General features: G+C 45.6%; 1 protein-coding gene across 1 annotated transcript; it reads left to right on the forward strand.

Annotated features, from left to right (window-relative positions):
• Positions 1-1,627: 1,627 nt before the first annotated feature.
• Positions 1,628-9,313, forward strand: LOC137545572 (fatty acid-binding protein, liver-like). Its single transcript, XM_068266949.1, has 4 exons — positions 1,628-1,755; positions 3,550-3,722; positions 6,235-6,324; positions 9,224-9,313. Exons 1-4 carry the CDS (start codon positions 1,689-1,691, stop codon positions 9,275-9,277), a joined length of 384 nt encoding a protein of 127 aa, XP_068123050.1. The 5' UTR covers positions 1,628-1,688; the 3' UTR covers positions 9,278-9,313.
• The last annotated feature ends 2,749 nt before the right edge of the window (positions 9,314-12,062 follow it).

A 12,062-nucleotide genomic window follows, 5' to 3' on the forward strand; every position in this document is an offset into this window, starting at 1 on the left:
CAACCGCTTTAATATATAGTGTATACATAGTGTATACGGTATACGTAAAGAAATACATGGCTCCAAACTGTCCCTTTTTTGTAGGGACCGTGCCTCTTTGGGAACCAAAATCTCCCTGATCCTCTTCTTCATTTGTCCCTCTTTCAGGACTGATGATGTACAGATCTACGTAAATATATGCATTTTTCTACTGAAACGTATTTTATTGACTCAAAACTTTATTCCATTCATTTAAATTGCTATACTGTATGTCTTATTTTAAAATGTTAAAATGAAAGAAAACTAATGGTGATAGAGAGGACCAATGCGGTATGATGTGTAAAACTGCATCTTTTGCTTATGAATTGTTTGTCGAATATGTGACTAAGGGTGTGGTGGAGGTGTGGCTAGTGGTGCTTCAGGGGCATGTCTTTAAGTGTTCCTCTTTCTTAACACAAACAGTTGGTAGGTATGGTAACACATACATTAAAAGAGGAACTCCAGCCTAAACAAACATACTGTCATTAAAGAGACTCTGTAACAATTTTTTCAGCCTTTGTTCTTCTATCCTATAAGTTCCTATGCCTGTTCTAATCTGCTCTGGCTTACTGCAGTCTTTCCTAACTGCACTGTCTCTGTAATAAATCAATGTATCTTTCCTCTGCCCTGTTTGTGGGGCTAAAGCTTGATTGTGTGGAATGTGCAGGGCTGCTTGTGATTGGTAGAAGCGATACACACCCTCTGCAGGCCCCCTGCATACTCTGAATGACTCATACACTATGCTTAGCTGAGCCTATTAGAAGCTGGTTAGTTTGTTTGTAAACACTGCCTAAAACTGTTAATTACAAGCCAGGATTGCAGCAGAGAGTGGCAGAAACAGCACAGAGGGGCACAGGAGAAAATAATGAATAGAATGGTATGCTTTTTATTGTAAGAATATTAGAGTACAGATTATCTTTAAGTTACATTAGTTATGTTAATTAAAATAGATAGGTAATATAATCTCTTACCCACACTGTTTTAAAAGAACAGGCAAAAGTTTGATTTCATGGGGGCAGCCATCTTTTTGGTTGAAAGGAGGTGTCAGGGAGCATGAGACACAGTTCCAACTGTCCTGTGTCCTAATCAACTCTCCCAGTTACTAGGCAACATGAATAACAACATAGGAAATCCCATCATGCTCTGCACAGCATCAGGGAAAAAAGCCCGGGCTTTTTTTCTTTGATAGGTGGAGCTTAGCTAAAAATGCAGCTAAAAATGATGCTTTGGTAAGAAAAACAAAGTTCTGATGCTGTGAAACTGTTAAAGAAAGACCAAGCCTTTTCAGTTCTGCTGAGTAGATTTTTAGTCCGGAGGTTCACTTTAAAAGCAGAGGTTTAACAATGTAAATTGGCCACAGGTAGCAGCAGAACTGTGCTACAACAGCCCCGGCTATCACCTACGCCTTCATCTCACCCCGCTGCGCCTGTATCCAGCTCTTTCACACCATAAATCTTCAACGGTTTACGAGAGCTATATTTATGCTTGTGTGACCAATGTACTGTAAAGTAGATGTTAATATTAAACCAAAGTTTAAAGAATGTGAAGTCGCTGTAACTCTGATCATAAAGATAAGAGCAGAGACTTATATATAAGCAGAAGGGGCTGCAGAATTTCACATTCTCCCTAACACTCTCTTAGCAGGAACAGAAGATCACCCTCTCTTTACAATGTCCCTCTCCGGAACCTACGAGCTTCAGTCCCAGGAGAACTTCGAGGCGTTCATGTCAGCCTTGGGTAAGGATACATCTCCAGCTTTTATTAGCGATACAGGAGACTATACTTCTCATCAGGTGTATTTGTGGTTGCAATTGTTATGGGTGTGAAGATCGTGATGGCCATACTTGTTTTATGACACTTCCAAGATGGCCCCCCAGGCTGTGAAGGGCACAAAGCGGAGGCAAGGTAAGGGGTGTGAACATTGGGGGCCCATCAAAGTTATGCTGGGGGGCCACATGAGTTGTAGTTACACCACTGGTCAAAGCAAAAGTTTATTTTTAAAATGTACCTGTATGGGGAAAACAAAAGTGGCCAAAGGGCCAAAAGTGGCCATCTCATTAACCTCACAACGACCGCGTCACGCCAATCGGCGTGACTGCAGCGGCAGCCCCAAGAACGCCTAAAGCCAATCGGCGTCAAGTCCTGGGGCTGGCTTTTGCAGGAGATCGTGCGCGCGGATGTATGCGCATCTCCGCTTGGAAGGCTCCGCCTTCAGTCTCCCAGCGACAATCGTCGCTCAGAGACTGTTAGACGGTGAAAGATTGTACAGCTCTGCGATCTACAGCAGCGCTGTACTGGGGACAGCCGTGTGACACGGCTGTCCCTCTGGGGCACCAGAGAGCGATCGGCTCTCATAAGCTGAAGCCTATGACAGCCGATCACCATCATTGGCTGGCTAGGGGGAGGGAGGGAAAAAAAATAAAAATATATATATATATTTATAAAAAAAAAAAAAAATAACAAAAATATTTTTTAAACAATAAAATAAACACTGGGGGAGCAATCAGACCCCACCAACAGAGAGCTCTGTTGATAGGGAGAAAAGGGGGGGGGGGGGAAATCACTTGTGTGCTGAGTTGTGCGACCCTGCAGCGAGGCCTTAAAGAGACTCTGTAACAAAATGTTCAGCCTTATTTCTTCTATCCTATAAGTTCCCATACCTGTTCTAATGTGGTCTGTCTTACTGCAGCCTTTCCTAGTTGCACAGTGGCTGTATTATCTCTGTTATATGATCTAATCTTCTTTCCTGTAGCGGCTTTGTCGGGCTGAGGCACTCAGGCAGAAATGTGCTGCTCTGCTTGTGATAGGATAGAAGTTATACACACCCTCTCCAAGCCCCCTCCAGGCTCTGTATGAGTCACAGACTGAGCATCTCTCAGCCTGGTTAGCAGCCATGTTTTTTGTTTGTAAACACTGCATAAAAATGACAATTGCAAGCCAGGATTGCAGCAGAGAGTGGCAGAAACAGCACAGAGGGGCCCAGGAGAACATAATGAATAGAATGGTATGCTTTTTATTGTAAGAATTTTACAGTACAGATTCTCTTTAAAGCTGCAGTGGCCAATTACCAGAAAAATGGCCTGGTCTTTAGGGGGGTTTAAACCTGCGGTCCTCAAGTGGTTAAAGGGCACAGTAGCATGGACCCAATCGGGCTATAGTGGAAAAAGCTGAGCCCGATAGGATCCGTGCTACTGAGCATGCACAGTGTGGCCGCGCTCCCACAAAGGAGGACTGAGGAGCCTCTGGAGGATCCCTCTCCCGAGGTAAGTTTCCGATTTTTTTTTTATTTTTCATTCTCACAGGTTTACTTTAATAATATTTACTGGTAATCATATAATGGGATGCGTCTCATTCAAATTCTGTATGTCATTTCATTCTTTTTGTAACTTTGAAAGAAATTGCCCTTACTAGTCATCAGTATGATTGTGTGCTGGAGTTTATGGTTGCTTCCATCATGAGAGATATCAACAGGCACAACTAGAAATTCTGGTTCCCACCAATCACAGAGCAGCTGTATTGTCTCCATTGCAGGATTCCCTGACAGTGTGATCCAGATGATCAAAGATGTGAAGAGCGTGACGGAGATTGTGCAGGACGGCAACCACTTTGTGGTCACTGTGACCACAGGCCAAAAGGTCCAACGCAACGAATTCAACATTGGAGAGGAGACCGAGATGGATTCCTTCACTGGGGACAAAATTAAAGTAGGATGACATTTTCATATATAATGGCGCATATACACTAAAAAGTTTGTTTCATCCCTCACCCTCCCTAAGATGACTTTTCCAAGGCAACGCAGCTTAAAGTGTTACCTAAAGTAAATGGGAACTGATGGTTAAAAAAAAGCCAGATACTTATGGAGACGGAAGGCTCTGGGTCCTATAGAGCCTCCTGCTCCTCGCCCGGTGCCCTTGGTGCAGCGCTGTCCCTGGGGGCAGTATTCTACCAATTAGGTCAAATGCTCCTCGCTCAGCTGCCGAAGGAGGCTTCAGAAATTCGAGTGCTCCCAAAGACGGGCTGCTGCATACCACACATGCACCACGAGCGTTCTCTCTCATGCACAAGTGCGTAGTATGGAGCCGTCTCCATACAAATCTTTATTCATACAGGGATGTATCCCATAAAATCAGTAAAAACAACACACGAATGGCTAATGAGTCTGGACTTAGTGTTGGGCGAACAGTGTTCGCCACTGTTCGGGTTCTGCAGAACATCACCCTGTTCGGGTGATGTTCGCGTTCGGCCGAACACCTGATGGTGTTCGGCCTTTTAAGTTCGGGTTCGCCCCGAACTTCTAATGGCCGCCGAACAGGGCCGAACAGGGCCCCTGTTCGGCCGAACAGGGCCCTGTTCGGACGAATACTGCCCCCCTATGGGGTCGCAGGCATAAGGGGGGAGCATGCCCCGATCGCGGGGGGGGTCGGAAATTCCCCCCACCCCCTCCGCTAGCGCTCCCCCCTCTGCCCGCTTCCCCATTCAAAAGTTTAAGCAAAGTACCTGTAGTGGATGGCCTGGCAGTGGGCGGCACTGTGGAGTGAGGAGGAGGAGTCCGGAGAGTGACGAGTTGAGGGAGGCCGGGCAGCGGGCGTGAGGTCAGAGAAAGGGCGGAAGTACCACAAGGGTACTTCCGCTGAACCGCCCGCTGCCCGGCCTCCCTCAACTCGTCACTCTCCGGACTCCTCCTCCTCACTCCACAGTGCCGCCCACTGCCAGGCCATCCACTACAGGTACTTTGCTTAAACTTTTGAATGGGGAAGCGGGCAGAGGGGGGAGCGCTAGCGGAGGGGGTGGGGGGAATTTCCGACCCCCCCCGCGATCGGGGCATGCTCCCCCCTTATGCCTGCGACCCCATATGGCCCCCAAAAGCTGGATGTTCGGAAAGTTCGGGGTTCGGCTCGAACATGCCGAACATCTCGGCCATGTTCGGCGAACTTTCCCGAACCCGAACATCCAGGTGTTCGCCCATCACTAGTCTGGACTAAATGCAAACCAATGTATAAGTCCCTAAGATTAGATCAGCTAACCATGTTAATATTTTGAAACTAGGCGTGGCACATAGCGTGAAGTAATAAGGGTGATTGTCATTGCAATACATGTCCTGCTTTGGATACCAGGGTTGGCACCATGAGTAACACAAAATGCTTGACAATGCACCCCTATGACTTCTCATGCATTTACAAGCAGTGATGGGCAGTGAGAGGCAAATAACCGTGGATTGCATGCCAATTTAATGCAACTTATATGCACTTCAGAATTGGACCAGTCAAGTTTACTTTCTGCAGCATTTGACTGACCCAAAGAAGAATCAGCATACAATTGCATTAAATTTGCAAGCAAGCTGGAATTATTTGCATCTCATCGACTTTTTATCTGCCGCAGACCTCTGCTTATAAGGGATTTAAAATGACACAAAAAAAGGATTGAAATACATGTGAGCCTAAGAGCACACTGGGCAGTGCGGAAAACCATGCATTTTGTGCACTGGACTCAAAGCTGAACAAAGTAAAACGATTTATACATTACCTGGGGCTTCCTCCAGCCCCATCTGCTGGGATCGCTCCAACACCGCCCTCCTCCGCTGCCCGCAGCTTCGGGAACCGGGTCCTGCCACTTACGTCAGTCGGCTCCAGTCTATGCAGGAGAAGTGTGTGCTCGATGTATCACTCCAGTGGCTGCTGGAGAGATACGCAAACGGCGCACTTCTCCTGCGTAGACTGGAGCCGACTGACGTAAGTGATGGGACCCGGTACCGGCGCAGGAGAATTCTAAGTGGGAGCGATCCCAGCAGATGGGGCTGGAGGAAGCCCCAGATATGTATAAATCGTTCTGCTTTGTTCAGCTCTGGTACACTTCAATTTTTCAGTGTTTTTTTTGTATGTGTTTGCCTTTGTATTTTATCATGCATTTTTGGTACATTGGTGTTTTTTCAATATTTTCCGTTTATCAGTAGAGTGACAGTATAATATATTAAAAAAATGCATGTAAAAATTAAGTCATCTGCATCTCCATTGCATACACTGTACATTAGGTGCGTTTCTACATGAGATTTTGTTTTATGCAGCAAGTTGTGCGCTTTGAAAAACACACATTGTAAAATGTTACAAATATGCGTTTTTACATGTGGCCCATAGACTTTCATTATGTTTTCTGAACCACTAGCCTCAAAATGCTATCAGTGTGCTGGTTTATTTTATAAATTGCATGTTTTTTTTCCAGGCTACAGTAAATCTGGAGGGTGGCAAGCTAGTTGTGAATATTAAAGATGTCCATTCTGTCACAGAGCTATCTGGAGATCTTCTTATCAATGTAAGATTTCTGCAATGCGAAATGTTGCTTACAAAAGGCATTTCAAATCTGATAGGTCTGCCAGGTTTTGGACTAGTCCATCTCCACATGGGGATACTCAGGATCTCCTTATTTTTTTTGCAAAAGCTCCCTCTGGTAAGGATCTATACTACTACTACTACTACTACTACTACTGCTACTGCTACTGCTACTAGCCTACTCATTTGCACACCGTTCTGGCAGTTTTACTGCGCAACTGCCATTCAGTAAGTGCTTCTGAAAATAAAGAAACCCAGAGAATACCCCCATGAGGAGATTGACTAGTCCAAATCCTGGCAGATTTGTACTGCTTACTTTAAGCAGCAGCAACATAATAGTAGAAGAAGTAATTTATAGTGCATTTTAATCTGGGAGCAATGTACTTCTTGTACAAATGTATTTTAGATAATACATTTTTTGCAATAATGTTCCTTTAATATACATGTAAAGGGAGGGAGGCACTAGGGGAGGGAAGCGAGATGCCTTTTCACCATCAGGCGCCTGTAGGCACATACCTACAGTGCCTGATGGTAAGTCCGGCGCAAGTGTGCTAGATCCGGTTTCTCTGACGTGCCTGTGCTCACCATGCTGGTGTAGTGATGACACCACCACCACCTCCCAGGGCATAGACATCTAGATGGACATTCATCTCACTATACTCTTTCAACAGTAAACAGCCCACTCGGAGAGTATAGGGAACTGGATGGGCGGGCGTGGTGAGCGCGGGCACGTATGGAAGAGGTGATGGACAAAATGGTGTGAAGGTCATGCAGTGTGGTTTGGCAGGAGTAGGTCGAACCTTGTATTGAACATTTGTAGACACACGGGCTCAGGAATCCTCAAACACCAATGCAAACATAGGTTTGCAAAGCCGCCTCTAAGCACAGTGGCGCTTCTAGGCTCTGGCCTAGTTTGCCTGCCATGAGCTAAGTCCAACCGTGCCCCTTTCCATCTACATGCAAACACACACACGCCAATACAAGCCTCAAGAATAGTGGCCTCATGACCAATCCTTACTCTAGACAGTAATTTACATACTAAAAACTCAGTGCCATACTTGCCACACAAAAAAAACAGGTGTTCTTGAGCTTCCTAAGATTACTACTGTACTGATTCTTCAGATGATCAGCAACATTACAGTCCAACATATCATCCAAGAAAAACCTGTCTCCCAGGTCTTTATTGCCAATATACTTATCCTGCTCACCTTTATCCTACAGTAATTTCATTAATGTAATATTCACAGTTCTAGCAGAGACAGAACTGTATGATAGGAGAAGCATAACATTTTTATGATGTGATCTCAGTAACATAACAGCCATGATAAAGGAGGATGCCTGGGATGAAAGAACACAGCCAATGCCCACAGGAAAAGGCAATTGGAGCACCAGACCCTGTAAAACTCTGCATGCATGCCTCTCTGCTAAACTTTGCATAAATGCCTCTCTGCCAAACTCTGCCTACACGCCTCCCTGCCAAACTTTACATACCTCTCTGCCAAATTCTATACACACCCCTCTCTGCCAAACTGCATACAAACCTCTCAGCCAAAATCTGCATACAAAGCTCTCTTCCAAACTCTGCATACACACCTCTCTGCCAAACTCTGCATACATACCTCTCTGCCAAACTGCATACAAACCTCTCAGCCAAAATCTGCATACAAAGCTCTCTTCCAAACTCTGCATACATGCCTCTCTGCCAAACTTTTCATACGCACCTCTCAGCCAAACTCTGCATACACACCTCTCTGCAAAACTCTGCATACATGCCTCCCTGACAAACTCTGCATACATGCCTCCCTGACAAACTTTGCATACATGCCTCTCTGCCAAACTTTTCATACACGCCTCTCTGCTAAACTCTGCCTACACGCCTCTCTGCCAAACTCTGCCTACACGCCTCTCTGCCAAACTCTGCATACACACTTCTCTGCCAAACTCGGCATATATGCTTCTCTGCCAAATTCTCCATACACACCTCTTTGCCAAATTCTATACACTCCCCTCTCACCCAAACTGCATACAAACCTCTCAGCCAAACTCTGCATACAAAGCTCTCTGCCAAACTCTGCATATACACCTCTGCCAAACTCTGCATACATGCCTCCCTGACAAACTTTCCATACATACCTCTCTGCCAAACTTTGCATACATGCCTCTCTGCCAAACTTTGCATACACGCCTCTCTGATAAACTCTGCCTACACGTCTTTCTGCCAAACTCTGCATACAAAGCTCTCTGCCAAACTCTGCATACACACCTCCCTGCCAAACTTTGCATACAAATCTCTCTGCCAAACTTTGCATACAAAGCTCTCTGCCAAACTTTGCATACAAAGCTCTCTGCCAAACTCTGCCTACACGCCTCTCTGCCAAACTCTGCATACACACTTCTCTGCCAAATTCTGCATACATGCCTCTCTGCCAAACTCTGCCTACACGCCTCTCTGCCAAACTCTGCATACACACTTCTCTTCCAAACTCTGCATACACACTTCTCTTCCAAACTCTGCATATATATGCCTCTCTGCCAAATTCTGCATGCACGTCTCTCAGCCAAACTCTGCATACACATCTCTCTGCCAAACTCTGCAAAGGGGCAGAGAGGTCCTTCGAAATCACGGGGGGGGGGGGGGTCAAGAAAGCCTTCAGGGGACTATTTTGATTTGCCATCTTGGATTATAAATTATGTTATTAACTTTTGGATTGCAATAATGAATGTATGAAGCATCTCATTGGCTATAAAGAGGCAACACTGCAATGCTGTACAAAAAGATACTTTTCCAAGGGTTTCATTATCACAGTCTCATAAAAATAATGCTAGTACATGGCGTTGTTAACAAATAATATGGTAACAATATGTTTTTCTTCTTTTTTCAGACTATGACTTTCAAAGGCATTGTCTACAAGAAGATCAGCAAGAAGGTTGCATAGTTACTATTTACTGCCTATAATAAACATTCAAAAATCCTCTGGCTTTGATTCTTGGAATTTAAATGGTACTTGAAATAATGAGATAATGCGTGCCTGTGCAGCCCCAAACCTGCATAGGACTAGGCTGTGTTCCTTTTTTCTCTGTCTGTAAGACTTAGGCCTCTAAATGACTGTTTCTGTGTAGTTGGCATGACTGAGACTGCGCCATAACTCTCACTGATAACTAATTACAAACCATAAAACTTTTCTTCTGAGTACAGGGACTAGATAAAATAGGTCAATAGTTCAAGATGGAAGCTGTAAAACATTAATTACACGACTGTCCTTCAGCTAAGAAAATAAAACATTAAACTTATATTTAGAGATGTCGCGGAGAGAGAATTTTCCGACCACGAACAGCGAACTTGACCTTCCGCAGATATTCACAAACATGCAAACCCAGCGAACCGCCATAGATTTCAATGGGCAGGTGAATTTTAAAACCTACAAAGACTGTTTCTGGCCACAAAAGTAATGGAAAAGTTGTTTCAAGGGGTCTAACACCTGGACAGGGGCATGCCAGAGGGGGATCCCTGCCAAAAGTCTCACCAAAAATCATGGAGTTGACGTAAAGTCGGGTTTCCCTAAACGGCAGTAATCACATTATGCACAGCTATGGTTGTCAGTGGGCTGTGGAGTGTCTCACACAGAGAGATACAATAGTACTATCGAAATACAGTGAAATAATAATGCACTGGAGTGGTTCTGTGCCTGCAACTTAATGTAGCAACAGCAGTAGTGTGCTCACAGCTCTGGGTGTCAGTGGGCTGTGGGGTGTCACACACACACAAAAAACGCAGGAGTCCGATGTGCTAGCCCTCAGAAGGGCTGTTTCTGGTGCTTTCACAGCAAGTGAGGAACAAGAACACAGGCCTAGCTAATGCTTTCCCTACCTATCTGCAGCAAGTCTGACCCTGCTCTCACTAACAGTCAGCAGCCAGAAGAGAATGAATTCAATATGGCCACCGCAACTGCTTTTTAATAGGGGGTGGGGGGTCCAGAGGGTGGTGCTAGCTGATTGGCTGCCATATGTTCGCAGCTTGTGGAGAACGCAAGCAACGGAAATTCGCCGGGAACTGTCCTCCGGCGAACTGTTCGGGTCATCTCTACTTATATTTTTTAGCTGTTAAGCACAAAAAAAGACTGAGGGATTCTAGGAGAGTCCTGTTTAGGAGTAGGAGTATAGATACAAGTGTTTATCTCGTCAGTTTATTTTCACTGCAAGTTTAGCCGGTGTTACACTGTTCTCACCGCATCACACCACAGAAACCAGCCTTCTTATGAATAGCACCATCCCTTGCTCAGTGACATACTCCCTGCTGGGCAGGAAGTACATTAATGGGATGCCCGTCGGTCCGCGCCTACGTGCCGCATCACACCGTGCTCCCGTCGTACACTTACTGTGTCGCCCATTGACTTGCATTGCTGCATAATCAGTTGAGAAGGCACGGATCATGCATCAATGTGATGCTCACTTTGGGAATTTGGTGGTTAGGATACTTCCAGCACACCGCTTTGCACCGTGTTAAGTGGGCAAGCCTCCAAAGACTTTCATTGCTCTTGCGGCGGGCAATCCTAACGCGGGGTGACACAGGCCACAGGTGTAAAACGGGCCTTAATCTGATAGTCAGTTCAATGTTTGTTGCAGAAAACAAAATGCTGCGTACACTCGCTGGTCTGAACTCGACTCTGGCGAATGATAAAGAACTGGTAGTCACACAATCTGCTAAAGGATCTTTAGCGACCCTGACACCTGAGCACCATATGACCGCATTGTTCTTCCCGCTCCCCTGCACGCTACTCCACCCACCCCACATAGCAACAGACGCTACCTTGGAGGCTAATGACACGTCTGTACAACATCGGCTCTACTATGCAGTCTGCTGTTGGTGGAGACCTGTTCTCAGAATCATGGGTTCCTGGTTGTCATGCCAAGCCTTACTGAGTCTCTGACCCTAAGCAAATGTGTACGTCAAGCATTTGGACTTTCCAGCCTGTCATGCTTGTACTAGATCTGGCCAAGTACTAAAGCCAAAGGCCCAAATGCATTTAACTTTTTCTCCTGAGTTCCCTCTTAGGCCGGATCCACACTATAATCGCTTTTCTGAGCGCTTTGTCATTGATTAGTGCTTTCCGAGTGCTTTTTAAAAATGTCTCCCATTCACTTTCATTAAAATCATGGTAAAAATCACATAAAAATCATTGCGATCGCGTACGTGAAAAATCGCCACTATTTTTACCGCAATTTTAATAAAAGTGAATGGGAGAAACTTTTAAAAAGCGCTCAGAAAGCGCTAATCAATCACAAAGCACTCAGAAAAGCGCTTATAAGGCTTGATTCACAAAAGCGTGATAACTGATAGCACGGCCGTGCTATGCAGTTACCATGCGATGTGACGAGCGCAAAGGTTTGCGCGTGGCTTACGCCTGCGTGCTACAGAAGGTTTGCGCGAGTTTGCGCATGAACGCGCGCATGATCGCGCGCAAACCGTTGTTTAACATTGAATCAAGCCACTAGTGTGGATCCAGCCTTAGGAGAGAATTTTCGGCATATCACGTGAGGCCCTGTGGCCATGGAGACCCGACGCTGGAAGCGGAGATTAGGTGAGTGTCTCTTATCGCCAGCTCGCAACTCTGCAGGGAGGGAGGAGGATTCAAAAAGAAAGTAATGCGGTTTGTGGTCCGCAACCAACAGCCCGGGCCAAGTAAACATTGCCCAGCGCTGCTTTAGATTGTAAATTCGCAA

Source organism: Hyperolius riggenbachi, chromosome 1, assembly GCF_040937935.1.
Source record: "Hyperolius riggenbachi isolate aHypRig1 chromosome 1, aHypRig1.pri, whole genome shotgun sequence".
Lineage (NCBI taxonomy): Eukaryota > Metazoa > Chordata > Amphibia > Anura > Hyperoliidae > Hyperolius > Hyperolius riggenbachi.